Source organism: Grampus griseus (assembly GCF_964374135.1).
Source record: "Grampus griseus genome assembly, chromosome: 16".
In the NCBI taxonomy this organism is placed as follows: Eukaryota; Metazoa; Chordata; class Mammalia; order Artiodactyla; family Delphinidae; genus Grampus; species Grampus griseus.
Window position 1 is genome coordinate 76,840,456 of NC_139010.1, and position 22,789 is coordinate 76,863,244.

Consider the following 22,789-nt stretch of genomic DNA (forward strand, 5'->3'; position numbering starts at 1 on the left):
CAGGAACCTGCTCAAAGCCGCACAGGTAATAAGTGGAAAAGATGAGAGTTAAGGCAAGAGCGCCTGATCAGAGTCCACACGTCACACGTGATGCTACTCAGCCTTCCTGTCATCAGTATTCTTACCCAAAATGTCTAGAATTATAAACACACAAGCGCTGTCTCCTAGTACTGGCGTCATCTTCACACTGTTCAAACCAGATCATTTATCACAGGGCTCATCTCTCCTCCGGCAGCTGGTTAATCAAGTATCAACGTCCACTTCATGCTACACGTTCCATTTGACACCAAACATCCTGCTTCACTGTCTCATTCCTCAGCTTCCAGAAGACAATATAAATATGTACATATTAACTATAATGGTTACTGTTATATTGTTATACCTTAACTAGAGGTCAACTATCAAACTACTCTAGATTTTCAGACATTCAAATCCCAGAAGAAAGCAATAAAGGTTAAAATGAGGACTCAAAAAGGCATGTCCTAATGCTTATGCTCCCAACTTGCAAAAGAATCCCTCCAACTCCCTTTGCCATTTTCCCCTTGACTATTACTTTACAAACAATAAACTTGGTGATCTAGTTTCCAAGCCAGTAACTAATACAGCCACTCCTCCCTTTACACCTGCTCTTCTCTTCCTTAACATTTAACACTTAACACTACTGGGTAATTTGCTCATTCGGGGTGCTTACTCTTTTTTTTTTTTTTTTTTTTGGCGGTACGCGGGTCTCCCACCGCTATGGCCTCTCCCGTTGCGGAGCACAGGCTCCGGACACACAGGCTCAGCGGCCGTGGCTCACGGGCCCAGCCGCCCCGTGGCATGTGGGATCCCCCCGGACCGGGGCACGAACCCGTGCCCCCCACATCGGCAGGCGGACTCCCAACCACTGCGCCACCAGGGAAGCCCCCAGGGTGCTTACTCTTTAATGACTATCTCTGGCCACTCCTTCCCACCCGAGAATGTGAGCTCCACAAGAGCACGGGATCTTCATCTGATTTATCCACTCATTTGCTAACTGTAGCAAATGCCACTCGGACACTACCCGGCACACAGTATATGCTCAATAAATATTTTAACAAACACATTAAGAAACCACAAATTAGAAGAGGCAAGAATGCCAAAACCAGACAAACTAACACAGTAAAAACTGACAGCAAAAAGAAGAGCAAAGGGCTTCCCTGGTGGCGCAGTGGTTGAGAGTCCGCCTGCTGATGCAGGGGACACGGGTTCGTGCCCTGGTCCGGGAAGATCCCACATGCCGCGCAGTGGCTGGGCCCGTGAGCCATGGCCGCTGCGCCTGCGCGTCCGGAGCCTGTGCTCCGCAACGGGAGAGGCCACAACGGTGAGAGGCCCGCGTACCGCAAAAAAAAAAAAAAAGAAGAAGAAGAGCAAAAAAAGATGAAAAGAGTAACTTTACAGAAAAAAGCAGTAGTCTGAGGGCATGTGGTACACAGAAGTTCTGTAAGAGCAGAACACTCCAGAGGGAATATGCAAGTCATTATTAAGACAAGTCCTGCTCAGTATTCTGTGTGAGAAGGCAGGGAAGGACACAATACATTTGGACATAAAATTTTAACAATAAAAATGTTTCAATTATTTGGAAAATTTGCTTATGTTGAACATTTCATTCACTGATGTCAGTTATTCTATGTTAACTATTTAGGCCCACTTTTACGTCTTCAAATGACACCACCACGGTCTAGTGTAAAAAGCACTTAAATTTGGAATCATTGCTCTGCCACTAACCACCCATATTATCTTAGACAAATTAATTCTCTAAGTAAGAGAAGTGAATCTATACCATCTACACAATCACAAAGGTCCTTCCGTCTCTAATGTTGTATGATGCTACCATTTTATGATCTGATCTGAGACAAGTTTTGGAAATTATTAACCAAAAGAAACTTTAAGAAAAAATGTCCCCAGCGTTAGTTTAACTCTACCCCTTTGCATCTCCCTCAGAATTAACATTATCATGAGGATAAAACTGTGGCCTCTTCTCTAGATTTATTTAAGTAAATGATTTTAAAATCTTGGTAATTTAACTACTATTAGTAACAAATGTCATGTAACATACCTTAAGACAGACTACAATACAAAAGTGCCCTGACTTAGGAGCTGCTCATAAAAAGTGGTTTTTTTGATTGAACTGTACAAATATTGCCTAGGTCCTCTACTTTACTCAAGAAAATAGGCTTAAAAAGTATCTTAAAAATTTCAAAATGCTCACACCTAGCCATCATTCAAATTCTGTTCATTATGACAGATATTTATAAAATAGTATATGCCTATCCTATACATGGTTGTCTGGTTTCTTTGCATAATTGAAGGAAGAGGTCAGCATGATACAGTGAATAATTTTCTAAATATAAGTTGTTATTCAATATTTTCATATACATAGAGTAAGGCTATTAAGAAGGAAAAAGGAATCTGAAAGCTTCTCTAGGTTAAGTTCCAGAAAATACTTAAATCTTTAACAAGCAAAGAATCACTTGTAATTATCATATTCAATGCCTCAATGCAAACTAATTCTTATAAATGGCAGAAGAAAAGCATTATCCATACTTCATAGGCTGTAAACACACATCCCACACTGGGATAGGACTGAGCCTGGACGAAGGAACAAACCTGTTCCAGATCTACTGCGCCACCTGGTGGCTGGAGTGAGACAACAGTCCGGTATTCTACCACCTCCTTTCATTGCTCCATGGGGTCAGAGGGACCCATGGCAAACTTTTCTTTACCACACTTACTGTCTAATCATTTATGCCTGAATATAAGATAACTTTCCCCAAAATAAATATCCCTCAGAAGTAGAGGTCTCCTGGTATGTGAGTCTCTCACAGTAAATTCTCTGAACCAGTTTAGAAAACAGTGCTTTCTGGGAAAGCACAGTAGCCTGAAATATCTCAATCACTGTAATTTTTAAATTTATACAAGATCACCTGATGGAATAGGCAAAGAGAAATTAAAGTATGTATAGGTAAAAGAGCGTAATTTCAGGGACAACAAACAAAGTGGCAAGGGGAAATAAGGCTAAGTGCTGACAGTGCAGAAGCTGAGCGATGGGCATGCGGGGTTCACTAAACTATTATCTCTACCCTATGAACGCTTGAAACTTTCAATTTAAAAGTCTTTTTTAGAAAATTAAAGTAAAAATATAAAATTCAGATTTATTAATCCTAGTGATATGTCTTTCAAATAACATGTGAACTTCTTTCCAAAAAAGCCTTTTAACCTAAAACTACTCTAAAAAACAAAGTTTGTTCATCTTTTTCTTTTAAAGAAGGCTTTTAAAGATTTCTTTAAAAAACAGTAAATGGTAAGTAACACTGTCAATGTTATGACTATCTACAAACAAATAGAGAATAACTGTCTGGCGTTATTCAATTGAGTACTTGTCGCCTAGGATAACACTTCCACTATCTTCATCCATGGATTCAAAGACTGCTGTGTTTTAAACAATCTGAACAGAAACTAAGATGATGGGCTCTGTAATCTATGCCAGAAAAGTGGCTCCAGTGTTGACAAAGACATCTAGCAGGTGATAAACTATTTTCATCTCCCATGATTATGTTTTCTTGTCACTAACTTGTGAATGTGTGACATAGTAGAAGGGAAAATGAAAACACGGAACGCGGGTGACCATGAAGCCTGAGAACCTCTGCTGTTTAATTAGATAGAGAACGGCATGCTCACAAAAGGAAATCCTTTGTAGTACAGACCTATAATAGGGACTTACTAAAAGTAGGCAGGTGTCCACTGCAGATAACAAAGCCACAGAACAAACAGTTCAAGAAGGGTTCTTGTCAACACAATGGAAGAAGAATAAACTCAGAGGAGTCACAGCCCATGAGAGCTGCTGCCCAGGCCCTCACCCTAGCCACAGGGGTGGTCAGCAATGAAGAGGGGGTACGTAACAATGATGCCACCAGAGGGCCCTCCCTGCATGACACTAGACACGTCCAATACACTGCCACACAGTGACTTACGAGCACATCACTCAAGCCAGGTTTACTTTCTATACCCCCTAACTATGTTTCAGGTAAAAGACTCGACCTCACATAAAAAGGAGAGATAGGAATATATATTTCTCTAAAATTTAAATCAAATTTCCTTTAATTCTAAAACAATGCAACTATGATATGATACGCACACATATACACACAAAATCACATAACACGTTTATTCTGCAATGAGGAGGAAAAAGGGGCATGTAGGCCTGCCTCTTTAGTGCAAGCAGACTTCTTATAGACCAGACAGGGTCTAATTTCTCGCTGCTTAAATATTTTATTAAGGCAATAACCTGGATTCAGTCACTAAATTTAACAAGGAAGATTCATATTCTCATTGAGAAAAGTATTATGAGTCATTAAGCATACTCTTAGAAAGATCATTTTTAAGCCTCATAATTTACGTTGTTAATAATATTCCTGGTTATTAGGGATAATAACAGTACGTCATCTTCATCACCCCTTAGAACCTTTTTGCTTACTCCCTTCCACTTCTGTGTTACCACCAGCATCAGTCTCTCACCTGTTTCATTAAACTGTATAAACTACAAAACAAAATACTTTATATACATTTCAGCCTATGATCACAGAAGTTATCCAAAATAAGACACTCTTCCTAACACCTTTTCAATACTTTAAAAATTAATCAAGGATACAAAAACAAAAAAAAAAACACAAAAGTTTGATACCACGCTCTTTTGGGGGTGCTGTGGAGAAAGGCACTCTCATACTCTGGAGCACAGAAGAGTACAACTGTGGAGGAAATGTGGCAATATCTAGCAAAATTCTATGAGCTTTTGTCTTTTGATGCACTATGTCAGATCCAGCAAAAAAGTACACCTTCACACAAATGCAAAATGACAAAATTATACTACCTGTAACAGCAAAAGATTAGAAACAAGCCAATCTTAATAGGAGATTGCTTGAATAAACTATCGTATGTCCACTCAAGAAAAAATATGTGGTTGAAAAAACAAAGAATGAGGGCGATCTCTATGATATCATAGGAGAGGAATCCCTAGGATATGTTTTTAGAGAAGAAAGGTGCCAAAGAGTGTACGCAGAATGCTCTTCTTGGTGAAAGAAAGGAGGAAAAATGAGCATATTCATATGTATTTGTTTATTTTTGGAAAAACAAACAAAACTCTAGAAGGATAAACCAGACACTAGGGGCTTCCCTGGTGGTGCAGTGGTTAGGAATCCACCTGCCAGTGCAGGGGACATGGGTTCGAGCCCCGGTCCGAGAAGATCCCACATGCCGTGGAGCAACTAAGCCCGTGCACCACAACTACTGAGCCTGCGCTCTAGAGCCCATGAGCCACAATTACTGAGGCCGTGTGCCTAGAACCCGTGCTCTGCAACAACAGAAACCACCGAGATGAGAAGCTCACGCACCGCAACAAAGAGTAGCCCCCGCTTGCCACAACTAGAGAAAGCCCTCGTGCATCACCGAAGACCCAACACAGCCAAAAATAAACTTATTTATAAAAAAAAAAAAAAAAAAAAACAGACACTAATCAAAATGGTTATTACCAGAGGGTAGGGGACAGGGTAGAGGGGATATTGCAAAGGGGACTTTAAGTGAATCTCTCTTTCTGTAGTTTTGTCTTTGGAACTATGTAAATGTATCACCTATTAAAAACTAAAATTAAATTAAGAAGCCAACTCCAGGGCTTCCCTGGTGGTGCAGTGGTTGAGAGTCCGCCTGCCGATGCAGGGGACGCGGGTTCGTGCCCCGGTCCGGGAGGATCCCACATGCCGTGGAGCGGCTGGGCCCGTGGGCCATGGCCGCTGAGCCTGCGCATCCGGAGCCTGTGCTCCGCAACGGGAGAGGCCACAACAGTGAGAGGCCCACGTACCAAACAAAAAAAACAAAGATCATCAGTGGATACTAAAACCACGAGATGAAAGGCTGTTGACAAAGGGGACATTCATCTGTGCAGAAGTAACTCTCCTACAGATAACTTGCTAAACACAGGGAAAATCCTATCCTTACAATGAAGACATCTAGACGTTACCTCCTTAACCTAGTGTTTGAAATTAGCATCAATATTGGGACAACCCATCATTATATAACTTCTGACATGATACGATGTACACAAAATCACCTATGAAGCATATCTGTCAAAACTGTTTAACCTGAATCAAGGTTTAGACTTAATTTTCAGTCTACAGGAAACATGGGCAACAAAGAAGCTAAATTAGACCAGGAGGAAAGATTCGGACAAATACAGAATGTGGGACATTCTTTAAGATAAGTGGCCTGGACTTTCAGAAGCCACTGTCATGTACCTAAAGAGCATAACTAGCATCCTGATTTAGGCACAAAAATACCATTCTCCACTAAAAGGAGCTAGGACTCATTGGAGAAAGGCTGATTCCAAACCCAGAAGAAGAAAAACACATTAGTCTGGAACATCTTATTGAACCAGATAAAAAGGGAATAAATACTTAAAGACTCCCTTGAGGGGAATCCTACTGGCCAAATTTGGTACAATTTAAGCATAAAAAAAAAAAAAAAAAGATAGCAATGGATTATAATCGAAAAATTGTTAAATCCATGAGCCCACAGTGATACCAGAAGGAAAAATGATGGGGGGCGGGGGAAGGGGAGGTAAATGAAGATAAAGCTCTTCTTTACAGAAGATACGTAATTTCAGATAATAAATGTAGAAGAAAATAAAACAATTGGATAAATCACCATTGTGCAGCCCCTCCCACCTTCCTCTAACTGATTCAGGCAAGAAACACCAAAGGATGATAAAATGACTGGACGATAGGTGATTGGGAAGAGATTTTTCAAAATCTCTCAAAAATACCAATATCATCCCACAGCTCACTTTTTAAATAGTGAGTAATGTGCCTTTACAATGGAAAGATCTAATTACAAAGGTGAAAATGGCACTTAACAATAAAAAGATCTGATGGCTGCCATCCATCTAAGTGAGCAGACCTGGCAGCACAAATACAGGGCAGCCTGACATTATGTGCTGCCTGATATGATACAGCAGGACAAAAAACATGGCCTAACCCCTAGATAAAACTGGCAATATCTAAAAGTTGAACATCTGCATACCTAATGACAGCAATTCTATCCTAGGTGTATACCCAACAGAAATGTGCCCGTATGTTTACCAAAAGACATGTAAAAGGATGTACACATGCAGCACTATTCATCGTGGCCCCAAACCAGGAGCTGCTCACATTCCCATTAACAGTAGAAATGGATAAATTATGGTATATTCATAACTAGAACAGCATACAGCTATGAGACTGAACAATCTACAACACCCAAAAGTGCAGAGGAACTGCACTCAATATAATGTTGAGCAAAAGAAACCACAAGCAAAAGAGTACACACGTGATTCAACTTGAAGTACAAAACAGGCAAAACTAACCTGCGGTCTTACAAGTCAAGAAAGTACTGGCAGTGACGGGAAAAGGACGAGAGGGGGCTCTGAGGGGCTGGCACTAGTCGATTTCGTGATCTGAGCGCCTCTGAACAAGGGTGAGTCCAATTTAGGAAAATTCATCTATCTGAACACCTATGTGTATTTTCCTGTATGAAACTATATACTTCAATAAAAGGGTTTTTTTAGAAAGTACGTATCACCTACACCTAAAAACATGTAGGCTGAATCTGATCACTAGAAACAAATACGGAATAAAGGACATTCTAAAAACAACTGGCCTACACTCTTGTAAAATATGTCATGAGGAAGAAAAATATTTAAAAAGACTTAGGAAACGTAACAGCCATATTATAAACACAGCATAAATATAATACTGCATTCAAGGCAGGAAGCTTGCTGGATCTAGTATTTTTCTCAAAAAAGCTTTCTAGGTATTTTGGGTATAATTGGGAACATCTGAATATGGATTATGAAGTTATAAAATTTCTGTTAATTTTTTAGGAATGATAAACATTGTGGTTACATGAGAATATACTTATTTTAGGAGATGCATGCTTAGTACTTACAGGTGAAGTGTTATAATACCCACAACTTACTTTCAAATGGTTCCGGTAAAGAAAAGATGACAAAGCAAATTTCACAAAAGTTATTAACAACCAGTGAAACTTAGTGAACAGTATGTGGGTGTTCACTGTATTCTTTCAACTTTTCTGTTCATAAATTTCAGAAGTTTCAAAATAAAAAGTTGAAAAAACAAGTCAATATCACAAAAAATAGTTGAAAGAAGCTGTTATACAATTTGAAAAATATAAACTAATATACAGCTAAATGTAATCTACGAACCTAGATTGAATACTGATTTTTTTTAAATGGGAAATTTTTTTAAATGAGACAGATAGTAGATGATATTTACAAATCATCAGTTTTCTTACATGTGATAATGACATTGCATTTTGAAGAAGCACATATTATTTTTTCAGAGACGTACGCTAAAGACTTTAGGAGTAAAATGTCATGATGCATAATCTAAGTTAAAATGATTCAACACACAAAGAAAGATAAAGCAAACACAGAAACTAACCACTGCTGAATCCAGGTGATGGGTACCAGGGGGTCAGTATACTATTCTCTCAATTTTCCTTTATGTTTGAAAGTCCTTAATAAAATTTGGAAAACAATTTAGTCGATGCCTCAGAATTGTGATGAGACTACTGGAGCTATGGTTACAGCCGGTTCTTCAAATAGTTTAGAAGAGCTGAGATCAACTGGCACTTAATAAACATTATTAGATAACGCTGTTTTCTAAAATATAACAATAAAATTTCAGCTAAAAATCCCATGTTTATATCATATGGAATTACTGATATTTTGAAAAACAAAGATTATTAAATGCTGGCTTTATACTGTATTATACAAAAGATAGGTGACAAATTACTCCTGTTTTATTTTATCTATATAGTATTATTTTCTGAAAATCTGGTATCTACCTGAATGATTGAAAACAGTAATAGAAACAAACATACAGAATAATTTACTAAATCCTATGCCATCTCACCGTCTGCAATTACGTGCTGTTTTTCTAAAGATGTTACTAAAAAGAACTGACTTGCTATTCTGCATATCAAAGCAATCTATATTTATTTATATTCTCATCAAATCTCTCAAAGAATAACCTACTTTTTGGGGTGTTTAAACGATTTTATTTTACGGTCACCAACAGAGTAAAAGTGGATTTTATGCATTCATATGGTTACTTAAAGTTCCCAAGTTAGTATGTTGACTGTTTTTACTTCAAATGGTTTACAACAACAAAAGCAAAAATGGATTTTCTTAATCTTGATCATAATTAAATTAGTTTGGCCCATTATATTGACAAAACCACAACACAGTGAGCTGCTGCATGGAGCCCGTAAAGCAGGTCGGGACATCATTTGAACTTTTCAGAGGAGGACTTTTTTGGCTTCTCTTTCTGCCTCTGAGCACAGGAACACTGGCTGGTTCCTCAGGTAGAAACCGTAGCCAGGTACAAGGGAAAACTACTATTTGTACTCCATGACAAGAATTAGGTCCCTTCAGTATAAAACACCTCACTTCGAGCCTGAGAAGCAAAGCAGCATGTCCAAATCAGATCGTCTAGGCAGCCAGCCCCACAGACAGAGCACTTACTCTCTACCTGCGAGCAAGAGCCGGCCAAGTGAAGAAAGAATTTCTAGGATGAAAACATGGGAGGTGAAGGACTCATCTACAGCAGTGACCGTCTCCCTACACAGAACTATGACTAGGGCGGCTCACAGGCCTTAAAATTCCCTGTTAATGAGTCCAAAACTTAATCATCTACCCAGAGAAGACCAGAAGTAGGGCCTGGCTCCTGCCCAGCGCTGCTCATGAAGCAGAGGTGTCACTCCAAGGGAAGTGAGCCACCGTCCCTGCCCACAGCTCCAGAGCAGTGGCACAAAGGGGCTCAAGAGGGCAGGCCACAGAACTGAGAGCTCCTCAGCAATCGGGACTGCATCTGGGACAGAGGGAAGCTCAGGCCCAGGGGAAGTCTTGAAAACAATGGAGATCTTGGTGGAAGCATCTAAGAGGAGGCTAGTAGTTCCATGAGGGCAACAAGCTGAACCGTAGGCCAGCTGGTTTACCAGAGAGAAACAGGAAAAGAGACAGTGAAGAAGAGCCCTCCTGGGGTCAGAACAAACCTCAAAGATGGGCCTCAAAAACTGCTGCTGCAAAGGGGACTAAATTTAATAAATCAAACTATGGAGCAATTTATGCCCTGGGGCACTGCTGAAAACAATACGGTAAACAGTCAGCAATTAGTGGAGCCTAAGAGCTGGATGTGAAACCAACAGAGCTAAAACACCTTAACAGAGCCATCAGGGAAGGCGACAAAGAGAACACTAGTAAGACCACCATCATCCCAGGGGGACTGTGCAACGACCACGGCTGAGGCCCCACGGCGTGACGTCAGAGGCTTCTCAAACACATGTGTGTATTCTTTCTTCTCTGAACTGATTTTAAAAGCAATTGTACAAAACAATATGTGTATAATTGTACTGTTGGTACTATAACATATAGAAAAGTAAGATATTTGACAATAGCATCGTAAGGAAGGTGGATGGGAACAAAGCTGAACTACAGTAAGAAAATATTAGATAGGAACTCAGATCCACAGGAACAAATGAACAGAAGCAGAAATGGAAAGTCAGGTTAATTTTAACAAATTATAAACAAACACTTGTTCCTATTCCTCTTCTCAGCTTTATAAAAGACATAAAATCATATAAGGTAATAATTATAACATATATTGAGTTTATAACATATATGTTATAAATAGCACAAAAAGGGGGAGGAGGGACTAGAGCTCAGCAGGAGTAACATTTTTATACCTCACTGGAATCAAGTTAGTATAAACCTGTAGTCACTCCTGTGAGTCAAGATGTATACGGCAAGCCCTAGAGCAGCTACTACACCTCAAAAATATATAGTGAAAAAATCATTAAAGGAATTGAAATGTTACCCTAGAAAATACTCATTTAATGCAAAAGGAAGTAGTAAAGAAATAAAAGAACAAAGACATGAAACATAGAAAAAAAGTTAAATGGAGACATAAATCCAACTCTATCAATAACAACATTAAATATGGACGGATTAAACACTTCAACTAAGTGGGAGAGACTGTTCCCCCTCCAAATTAAAAAAAAAAAAGATCCAAACATATGGTGTCTAAAAAAGACACACTTGAAACTCAAAGACACAAAGAGATTGAAGATAAAAAGGATGGTATAGAAGTATCATGCAAACAGGAACCAGAAGAAGACGGAATGGCTACACCAATATCAGACAAAACAGATTGTAAAATAAAAAATCCTACTAGAGATATAGATAATCCACAGAATGAAAAAAATATTTCTAATCACATATGTGATAAGGGACTTGTATCTAGTCCCTTAAAAAATAGGCAAAAAATTATAAATGGGCAAAAAATGTGAATAGACATTTCTTCAAAGAAATACACAAATTGCCAAAAAACACATGAAAAGATGCTCAACATCATTAGCCATCAGGGAACTGCAAATCAAAACCTCAATGAGGGAACTCCCTGGTGGTCCAGGGGTTAGGCGCTTTCACTGCTGTGGCCCAGGTTCAATCCCTGGTCGGGGAACTAAAATCCCACAAGCCTCGCAGAGCAGTCCAAAAAAAGCCTCAATGAGATAACCACTTCACACCAACTAGGATGGCTAAAATTAAAAAAAAATAATAATAAAGGAATAAACGAGTGTGGCCGAGCATGTGGAGAAAGTGGAACCCTTGCATACTTCTGATGGGAATTTAAAAAGGTGTCGCACTTTGAAAAACAGGCTGGCACTTCCTCAATAGGTAAACACAGAGTTACCCTATGAACGAGCAATTCCACTCCTAGGTATACACCCCAGAGAAATGAAAACATATGTCCACATAAATACTTGTCCACAAATGTCCATAGCAAAACTTTCTATAAAAGCCCCAAAATGAAAACAACCCAAAAGTCCATCAATGGATGAAAAGAGAAACAAAATTTGGTATAGCCATACAATGAAATATTAATTGAGCCATAAAATGGAATGACGTACTGACACATGCTACAACATGGATGAACCTTGAAAACATCATGCTAAGAGAAAGAAGCCAGTCAACAAGAGACCAGCATTGTACAATTTCATTTATATGAACTGTACAATACTGATTGTAGACTAAGGAAATCCAGAGACAGAAAGTGGAATATGGCTGCCTGGAGCTGGGGTGTCTGGGGAATAAACGAGGAGTGACCACTGTGGGAATGGGGCTTCTTCTGGGGATGATGAAAATACTCTGGCGCTAGTGAGGCTGGTTGCACGACTCTGTGAATATACTAAAAACCCCTGAATCATATACTTTAAATGGGTGACTTATAATGGCATGTGAATTACACCTCAATAAGGCTAATATAAAGAAAAAAGCACAGTACAGAGTCCTGACTTACAAAATGTTATTTCATGTTATTTCTTAGAAACTACATTCAGTGAGATAACAAATTCGCCCATGTGAAAAACAACATCATTTCAAATGTCTCTGAAAACTCCATATGAATTCAGTTAGATGTCAGGTAAATAAAATGCTATGAATAAAGTAAAAGAATTGATCAAAGCCAAATATACTCACTTGTATGAAATCAAAGTACTAAACACAGAAAATTCATACTGGTGGGAAAGTTTATGATAGCTTATACAAACTCTCCCACCTGTATGAATTTGCTATAAGCATGTGATACTATAAAATGAATCATTAAAGCAAAACTATTTGGCTACAATAAAGAAATCCATTATGTATTTCTATTTAAACACAAGGTCAAATCATGTACCCAGAGTTCAGTACTACCGATGATAGTGAATGTAAATTTAAGCCTTTTTAAAAAAGCCTCAATCATACCTTATGCCTAAATACAGAACACTGCCCTAGAGCCTGTCCAGATGTTAAGTGGCACTCATCTTTTCAGACTTGGCTCCGATGTCACTTCCTTCAGAAAAACCTCCCTAACCTCCAGTCCCACACTAAGGTGGCCTTCCTTACTAATCCAACAGCGCTGGAACTGCTCACCCATCTGTCTCCCCAATTACGATTATGAACTTTCGCACTGAACTAGGTCTGCAAGAATGGACTCCACCAGAGGCCTGAAGCCCAAAAGGGGGTGAGGGGGTTCCCGGGAACACATCAAACATGTCAGGGTGTTTTGGCCCAACTATCCATACCTGGTAAGCAGGCAGGCACAAAGCCAGAATCTCAAGGGTAGTAGGAAAGAATAACACTGAGAAAGGAATTAAGACCTCCTGGGAATATCAAAGGGAACTTCTTGCACCTTTCAGAATCCTTACCTGTAAATGCTACCACCCACAGCTATAGGTCTCAACGGGGAACTTATGGAAGCACTTCTCAAATCGGAATGTGCACATGTATCACCCGGAGACCTAGTTCAAAACGCAGATTGTGATTCAGTAGGTCTGAGGGGAGACATGAGAGTCTGCATTCCTGGTGACGCTGATGCTGTTGGTCTGCAGACCACACTTTACCGAGAAAGGCTCTGCGAGACCCAGAAGTCAGCATTCTCTCAGGGAACATGCAGCATTAACTCCTGCCTTATTAATCATCTCTTTTAAGCTAACACATCCTATGTCATTAAAAAAAAACCAAAAAATCAAAACTTCAATCCTTCTGCATCTGTTGTCATCTTTCTTCCAAAACATCACTGTCCGACTGTGGAAAGTATGCAATCTCTTATTCATCTAAATATCTCCAGCTGGAAAATACAGGCCCTCAATAAATGCATGTTAAATGATGCTCTATGTAACCTCAACACATTCAGCTTTTTCCCACATGCTTCTTCTTAAGATATATTTGTTTATTGGTCCGTCCTTCCCGTTTGATCATCAATTCCTTGAAGACAGAGACTCCTCCCTGTGTGCTGTGGCACAGTCTGGCACAAAGAGCACTCGGTGACGTCTGCTGTCTTAGCCCAATGACTGATGTGTAAACACAATACACTCAGGTTCCTGGAGAGAACACTGAGTAAAAACATATCCTTTTTTCTGAGGGATTTAAAATGATCACATGTATAACTTGTTTTCACAAAAGTTCAGTAGTACACAATGTAAGGATCATCAACTCTACTTAACAGATAAGAAAATGGAATAAGAAGGTTATATATTGATATTATGCTTCTTCTTCATAGACAACCTCATCAACATAGGAAAAAAACATTTAGCAAAAGGTACCTCGGTCTTCCCACATTCATCAGGCGGGTCCTGGTGTATGGCCATTTGATACTTGACATATAAAGAAAATGACTGGCTGAAGGACGACTTGAACTCGGGGTCCTCAAAGGAGACAGGTACTAGCCTCACCTTCAGAGCAAGGAAGATACAAGCAAACGCTACTGAAACACCTCTACCTGATGATATGCTTCTGAAGGTGAGGCTAGAGTAAGATCTCCGCAAATCCACTTCCAAAGCTCAGCGCTGAAATTTCTATAAAACGAATAAACCTAGGGACAGGTTGACTAGCACGGAGCGTGAAGCACGAACTGTGCACCAATATTCATGAAAAATTTAAACTCACAAGGGCCGGGACAATTTCTTTTTGTTTTTTTTTTCTCTATCTACCTGTTGTGGTTCTCTGCATACAGCAGAGTCAATATTGCTCCTCATGTTAATTGCCACTACCTGTGTCACCTCTACTTATATTAAGGGTTTTAAACTTTTTCCCCTTCCAGATTTTTCTTGGGTAATTTGATTTGTAAAATTATAAGTATATGAGGACTTCAATTAAAACATTCTACTATCTTACTTTTCTAGTCCCACTCAGTTGTGTATGGGCAGTACATCAACGAAGAGTAATTTATTTGTTATGAACTTTTCCTACACGACTTTTAAATGGAGATAAAGCATATTAACTGTGTTGTACAAAGTATGCCTACCATATAGTGGGTTTTTTTTTTTTACTTTTTTCTCATAAATATTTTAACTTAGAGATCGCCTTTTCACTAACTCTTAAATAAATGCCTCTAAACACAGTGACTTTAAATAGAGATACTTCATTTTACTTTCCATTCTGAAATTATACATGAAAGGCTCTTAACATGGCATCAGGTAAAATCTGCACTTTCAGAATGTCCAGTGTTCCATGGTCCTATCGCTTTGCAGATACACTGCAAATTGAATATAAATTAAATGTACCACAAATAAACCAAGAATTCACACAGTGATATCAAATAGAGGGGAAAGTTGCGTTTGCACAGAAAAATTACACTTGGCCTGCTGACCTGGCTCACAGTTGGTTTATCAGGTGGGTCCTTGTGAACAACCATCTGGTAGCGTTTATAGACCTGGTAAGACTCCTGAAATGTGGCTTTGAACTGAGAACTTGGTGGAGATGATCTCACCACCCTCACCTTCAGAAGGAGTTAAAAAACAATGTTCATTAATTCATTTATTTATTCCATGGAATATGCATTAAGTTATTCCCACCCAAAAAAGCCCCAAAGTTCCAATATAAATATTAAAGCATGAACATATAACGGTAATATTTTAACATTAAAAATCAACCAGTTAGTGAATAAAGAAAAGAAGTTATTTCTCCAAATTATAGACTCATTAAGAAGGCAGAGGATCCTGTCCAAATTCTAAGACTAAGCTCTTAGACTGACTGAATTATGTAAGACTGCCTCTATTGTAAAACAGCAGAATACTTCTGGCACTCAAGACACAGACACAAATAAATACTCTTTAATATTAGCTGTACACAACTGACCTTCAGTAAAACAATCCAAAAGATTGAAAACGTGAATATATTTTTTGGACACTCTTTCATGCATCATTAACTCTAAACTTACAACTTTCTTCTATAAGTGTAAAAGACAACCCTCAAAAAGTGTTCCTATTTCATGGCATAGTTTAACATGAAGACTCTAAGGTCAGATTCCCTTTACTCAAATCTTAAAGGCACCATTTTAGTCAAGTAAATAAATTAACTTCTCTGCGCCTTAGTTTCCTCATATCTAAAATGAGGATGCATTAAAAGCAGTAATTGTACATAGTAATGGCTAACATTTATTTTAACGTTATTTACTAACCAGTTAAAATATGTTAGCAAAATAGAAGAGTGAAACACGAAATCAAATGTAATACAATAGAAAGGCGTAATTGGAAACTTCTTGTTTCCAACTGGAAACTTCTTGTGCCATGAGAAGTAGTTGCTGTCATGAAAGAGTGACACCCAGGGGATAACAAAAATCTATCCATCCTGGATATCATTACATTAAAAAAGTAAAAGGTGCCTACTGAAGAACTGTTATATTAGGTGTGCCTGGTGCCCTGAATACATTACTATTTGATCAAAAGATAAAGACCTCTTGATAAACTATTTTAAGTATTCAATAGTGTGTTCCATTCTCCTTACAATTTGGGAAGGAGAAAGTCAATACCAAAACAGAGTAGCCAAAGAATTATAATAGTCAAAGTTGTTAACACTTATATCTGATAATATATATTGTCCTAAGATTTAAACTGCACCAAAGTAAATGTTTAATATCAGGTTTTTCAGTGATAAGTGATGCTCTTAGATTATATTAAGCTGTAAATTCAAAGGCTGACCAGTTATTAATCAGGGAGAATATAATAAAATCATTATGGCTAATGTTTTAGAAAAAAATTTTATAAATATACCAAACTAATACTGAAAAATCTAGACTTCACCTGGAATATAAATCAATTTGGGAAAATAAGAGGAATACTCTTAAGACTAGGCATACTCACACTATGCCTAAATTGGTTTGGGGGGAATTAATGAGATGATTATAGTAGTACATTTAGGACTGTTTAGTTAATTCCTAACTGCTGGCTTGCATATGTAATACCATTTGCTGCCTTGATCAAGATCATAAAATGAGAATGGATGAAACAGTGATTTGCCTACTGTGATCTATTCTCTTTCACTACCTAAACCAAAGCTGCCAAAAATGAAATTTTAAAACAGTATCTTTTATTTTTCACTCTACTAAATTTCAATCAAGAGATACAAAAAGCCAGAGTACCTCAAATAACAACACACTAAAACTAGAATTTTCACTTTAGTAGCCAATTGCCTTTTTAAATCCTAAAGAAAAACAAAAAGGTTTTTCTAAAGTACCAATTAACTTAGTAAATATAAATGCTACTCCATCCCAATTCACTTTAATTTCCCATTATATAAACAGCAAAACATCAACTGTATGATCTCAAGTGAAAAAAAACAAAGTAGCTAACAAACAAACAAACAACACCTTCCAAAGTACCTCAAACTTGTGTGATGCACTCTCTGGTAAAGATTCAAAAATTAAATCTTCAAGTGACTTGGGCTGGTTGGATTTAGCCTTTGGTGGGAACAAAGACGGTGGCTGACACCGAACCTGGAAACCCTCCAGTTCTCCACCTGGGTTCTGCTGCATGAGTTTTAACCTTTTCCTTTCTTTCCGGATTTCCTTTGCTTTTCGACATGGAGGCTTACTCAAATCTGCCCCTTTGCCTAAAAAAGAATTTCAAAATATTAGACCAATCACTTTTGGCTCTAGAAATATTTTTTAAAGGTCTCAAAGGTTCCACAAAATCAGTACAAACAGTTCCAACTGTTAGGTTAGCTTCGGGTAGACGTTTCAGAGGCTCATGGTGTAGACCCCTAAGTTGATCTTTAAATTCTACCTTCGAAGAAGAACTGCCAGAGAAAGTAAATAGTAACAGAAACTTTTCAGGCAGCTCGTATTGTTGAAACATTTTCTTTTACATATTCATCCACTTCTCTGCCTTTGTAAAAGGAACATAATCAAATACCTTCTGCTTCACGACACTGCTGTCTCCAGCCCATTTCTGAGGGACATTTCTCTGAAACCTAAGCATTTATCACTGGTGACAGAGATAAATGCTTAGGAACCAGGTGTAAATGAGGACTGATCCCAGAACATACTCCGGCAGGTTTTTTTTTAATGAAAAAATATCCTTGCTTAGTTCAAGATATTTGTGTCCTTCTCTATCTAACGGGGGGGGGGGGTCTCATTAGTTTTGCTCCAATTTGAGTTTTGTTTTAATTAAAAGAGCAAATATCAAACTGATAATCCTTTAAAATATAACAATTTTTACTATTATAAACCACAAATTTTAGTGAGTACCCTTCAATCTAGGAAGTTGTTTTCAAGGAATCTATCCCAAGAAAATCATAAGAGATAGAGGCAAATAATGAACACAAATGAAAACCTCAAAGTAATCTAAATGCTCAATTATAGAATTACACAATTTTTAAAATAAGCAACAGAATATCAAACAGCTATTTTAAATGCTGTAGAAATTTTAGGGGATTTGTCATTATTCAATGTTAAAACGTGGGCTTCCCTGGTGGCACAGTGGTTAAGAATCCACCTGCCAATGCAAGGGACACGGGTTCCAGCCCTGGCCTGGGAAGGTCCCACATGCCGCGGAGCAACTAAGTCCGTGCGCCACAACTACTGAGCCTGAGCTCTAGAGCCCACAAGCCACAACTACTGAAGCCCACGTGCCTAGAGCCCGTGCTCCGCAACAAGAGAAGCCACTGCAATGAGAAGCCCGCGCACCAGAACGAAGAGTAGCCCCCACTCGCCGCAACTAGAGAAAGCCACGCACAGCAAGAGAGAACCAAAGCAGCCAAAAGTAAATAAATAAAATAAATTTATTAAAAAGAAAACATTATGTATAAATATATATAATTAAAATATTTAGGAAAAAACCTGGAAAGAAATATATCACCATGTTAACAGTCATTTTACTTGGGTTTAGAAATTTTAAAAAAGGACTTTCCTGCTCCTTTTTTTTTGTAGTGTTCTCTTTTCTCCAATTTTTCTAACACTAAACATAACTTTGTAATTTTTTTAAAAGCCACTAATAAAGAAAAACGCTTTTTTAAAAATTTAGGATCCTGAAACAGTATTCACAAATCACAAATTTACAGAGAAGAAAATTAAGACATAGAGTGTTAAGGGACTTGTCAGAGACCAAGACCTGGTCAAAAGAAACTAATTTGATGAGAAAACAGTGATAGTGAGACCATATAATACAACTTCACTACATGTTTTCCAACTAAAAACAAAATTTACCTATTAAAAAAAAACTCTGAACGAGTCTAATAAACCAATAACAAAAAACTAATTCCATAATTAGCCATCACTCTGTTGCCTTAGAGAATTAATTTTCTTTGGCCAGGGAATGCGTCTTTTCTCAAATTTGTCCTGAGAGGCACAACAGCCTGTTGGTCAAGAGCACACACGCTGACATGGGCTACCTGAGGTGAGCTCTGTCACACCTGGCTAGATGACCTTGGGCAAGTTTCTTCGTCTGTACAAGAAAGATAATAACCAGTCCTAACGGTGGAGTTCCTAAAGATTAAATGTGTTAATGCATGTGCAGCTCATAAAACTATATCCACTGTTCAATTAAGGGTCATCTATTTTTTGGTACAGATGAACCTATTTGCAGGGCAAGAATAGAGACACAGACGTAGAGAACAGACATGTGGACACAGCAGGGGGAAGAGGAGGGTGGGACAAATTGGGAGATTAGGATTAACATATATACACTACCATGCGTAAAATAGATAGCAGGAACGTGCTATAAAGCACAGGAAGCTCAGCTCGGTGCTCTGTGACGACCTAGATGGGTGGGATGGGGGGTGGAGTGGGAGGGAGGTCCAAGAGGGAAGGGGGTGTAGGTATACATATAGCTGATTCACTTCATCGCACAGCAAAAACACAACATTGTAAAGCAATTACACTCCAATTAAAAAAAAGGGTCATCTATTTTTATTAGCTATTATGTGTATCAGCAATACCTAAAACAATGTTTCATTTCACCTATCAACATCCCGTAAATAGTAATAAGGAAAAATACCTGCATTTCCTAACAGCTACTCAAAATTACATTCCTACCAAAGTTTTAAAATTATGAACAAATTATAAAACTATCTAGAGTGAACTGAGAAACAACTTTTCAGTATTTTAATGAAAGACCACCTATGTCATCTTTACACTAATTAATTCACTGGACTAAGCAATCCTTACCGTGATTGTTTCACACTATATTTATGTACTGTCACACTGCAAACTGCAATGGGCAGCAAATTAGGATTTCAGTTTATTTAGGGGATAGATTTCCCCAAATCAATAAATTCCTTCAGCAGAAAGAAAACAGATCATCAGTATAAAATCAGTACACCTGGGACTTCCCTGGTGGCGCAGTGGTTAAGAATCCGCCTGCCAATGCAAGGGACACGGGTTCGATCCCTGGTCCGGGAAGATCCCACATGCCGCGGAGCAACTAAGCCGATGCGCCACAACTACTGAGCCTGCGCTCTAGAGCCCGCAAGTCACAACTACTGAAGCCTGCGCGCCTAGAGCCCATGCTCCGCAACAAGAGAAACCACTGCAAAGAGATGCCCGCGCACCGCAACGAAGAGTAGCCCCGCTCTCCGCAACTAGAGAAAGCCCGCACAGCAATAAAGACCCAACGCAGCCAAAAATAAAAGTTAAAAAAAAGGAAGACTGAAAAAAAAATTAGAAATTTAAATAAGGAATTTTACTTAGGTGCAATAACGGTACTGTGAATGTTTTTTAAAGTACTTAGTTTTTAGAGATGCATTCTGAAATACAGCATGATATAATGTCTGGAATTTGCTTCAATACAGTACTGGAAGAGTAAGAATGGCCAATCATTTCAAAAACAAACAAACAAACAAGCTCATAGAAAAAGAGATCAGATTTGTGGTCAAGGGGGAGACTGGATGAAGGCAAGTCAACAGGTATAAATTTCCAGCTGTAAGATAATATCACTACTTGAGATGTAATGTACAACATGATAAATATAATGAACACGGCCGTATGTTATAGATGAAAGCTGTTCAGAGAGTAAATCCTGAGTTCTCTTCACAACAAAAAAATTTTTTTTCTATTTCTTTAATTTTGTACCCATCTGAGACGATGGATATTCACTAAACTTATTGTGAGAATCACTTCACGATGTAAGTCAGATCATTATGCTGTACACCTTAAACTTATACAGTGCCGTATGTCAATTGTAACTCAATAAAACTAGAAGAAAAAAAAAGAGTGGACATCATGAGTCAATAATTGTTTCAAATGAGGGAAGGGTACCTGGAAATTCATTACAATATTCAGTCTACATTTGTCTCTGAAATTCTCCAAAATGAAGGTTTTTCAAATTTTATAAACTATAAGTAATTTCTATAATAACAACTAAAAATGGTAAACAAACTGACCGACCCTAATGCCCAAGAGAGTAAGAGCTGAAAGAAACGATCTAAACCATTCAAAATATTTTATTGGACTATTCTTATCAATTAGGATGAAATCTCGGACAAACAATTTAAATGCCATGAGATTTTTAGATTAAAAAAAAAGGGCAGGCTTCCCTGGTGGCGCAGTGGTTGAGAGTCCGCCTGCCGATGCAGGGGACATGGGTTCATGCCCCGGTCTGGGAAGATCCCACATGCCGCGGAGCGGCTGGGCCCGTGTGCCATGGCCGCTGAGCCTGTGTGTCTGGAGCCTGTGCTCTGCAACAGGAGAGGCCACAACAGTGAGAGGCCCGCGTACCACCAAAAAAAGAAAAAAAACTATTCAGTAAAAACGCAAAGTTGTCTGTGCTTTAACACATGTAACTTTTAAACAAAAACCTAAAATAATATTAAAAAGTCTCTCCCTTGGATTTTGTATAAATATAATATAAGAACAAACTCAAGAACTGAAGAATAACTATGCAAATTTACATTTAATGAAATAATTTTGAAAGAGTCATACATATGTGCACACATATATATAATAAATCCATTTAACGCTGGATAAATTCTTTTATAAGTGATAATACAGAAAGAAGTCTCACTTTATTAAAGGTGAGATTAAATAGCAACATGTGGAAATTTTTTTTTTTCTTTTTTGGCTGAGCAGCTTGCAGAATCTCAGTTCCCCAACCAGGGACTGAACCTGGGCCAAGGCCATGAAAGCCTGGAATCCTAACCACTAGGCCCACCAAGGAACTCCCTGGAAATTTTTCTTTTTAATCTGGAAGTTTTCAAACTAAAATTAATTTTGATTGCATAAAGAAATCTAATGATAAAGTGAAGAATTTCACAATGTCTATATGTCAGACATAATATCTAAAACTTACTTTGTCTCATTTAACACTAAAAGTAAAAATGTTTAGCACCATACCCTCTCACTGACAAAAATTTTATTCTCAAACCTCTAAGCCCTTAAGGTAGTAAAAATAAATGGAACTCTTTTAGAATGTCTGTGTTAGGGGATAATAAGGCTATTATTTCAGGTTTTTTAAACAATTCGTTCACCTAAGTCCAGGTAATAATAAGGTATACAAAACAGGGATCTATTTCACAGATTTCATGAGTAATTCACTTTTTTAGCTCATGAGAGCACCCAGGGATTACAATGTCTCAAGCACAAAGAAAATTATTTAATATGACTTTAATATGGCCTGATAACAAACTTTCAATACCTGGCTGAGGAGCTGTATGCACTTTTACTGAATGTGATGGTTCACCAGAGTCCAACTTCTCTTCCATATCTTGTGACTGGATTAACTCATTAGATTCTTCCCTCTCTGAGCTCTTTCCTTTCTTCTTCTCTTCACTCTTTACGCTCTCTTTGAGGTCATCACCGAGCATTTTAAGGTCACACTGTATATCCAATTTATTTATTAATGCAAAGTCACTGGCAACGGCATCCTCCATGGTGGGCTCCATGGGCTCATCTATAAATCAAAACAGATC

The 22,789-nt window shown here is 38.2% G+C and overlaps 1 protein-coding gene across 10 annotated transcripts in view; it reads right to left on the reverse strand.

Moving 5' to 3' along the window:
- Positions 1–22,789, reverse strand: part of ATE1 (arginyltransferase 1) — a gene marked incomplete at its 5' end in the record, with an annotated part of 154,128 nt that overhangs the window by 120,387 nt on the left and 10,952 nt on the right. For 3 of the 10 annotated variants that reach the window (XM_082673174.1, XM_082673168.1, XM_082673166.1), the window contains 3 exons: positions 15,258–15,386; positions 17,268–17,497; positions 22,516–22,770. In XM_082673174.1, the coding sequence (XP_082529300.1) occupies positions 15,258–15,386; positions 17,268–17,497; positions 22,516–22,770 (614 nt within the window). Of the gene's footprint in view, positions 1–14,211; positions 14,341–15,257; positions 15,387–17,255; positions 17,498–22,515; positions 22,771–22,789 lie in introns of all 10 variants that reach the window. The other 7 variants (XM_082673172.1, XM_082673171.1, XM_082673169.1 and 4 more) reach the window with 3 other exon arrangements.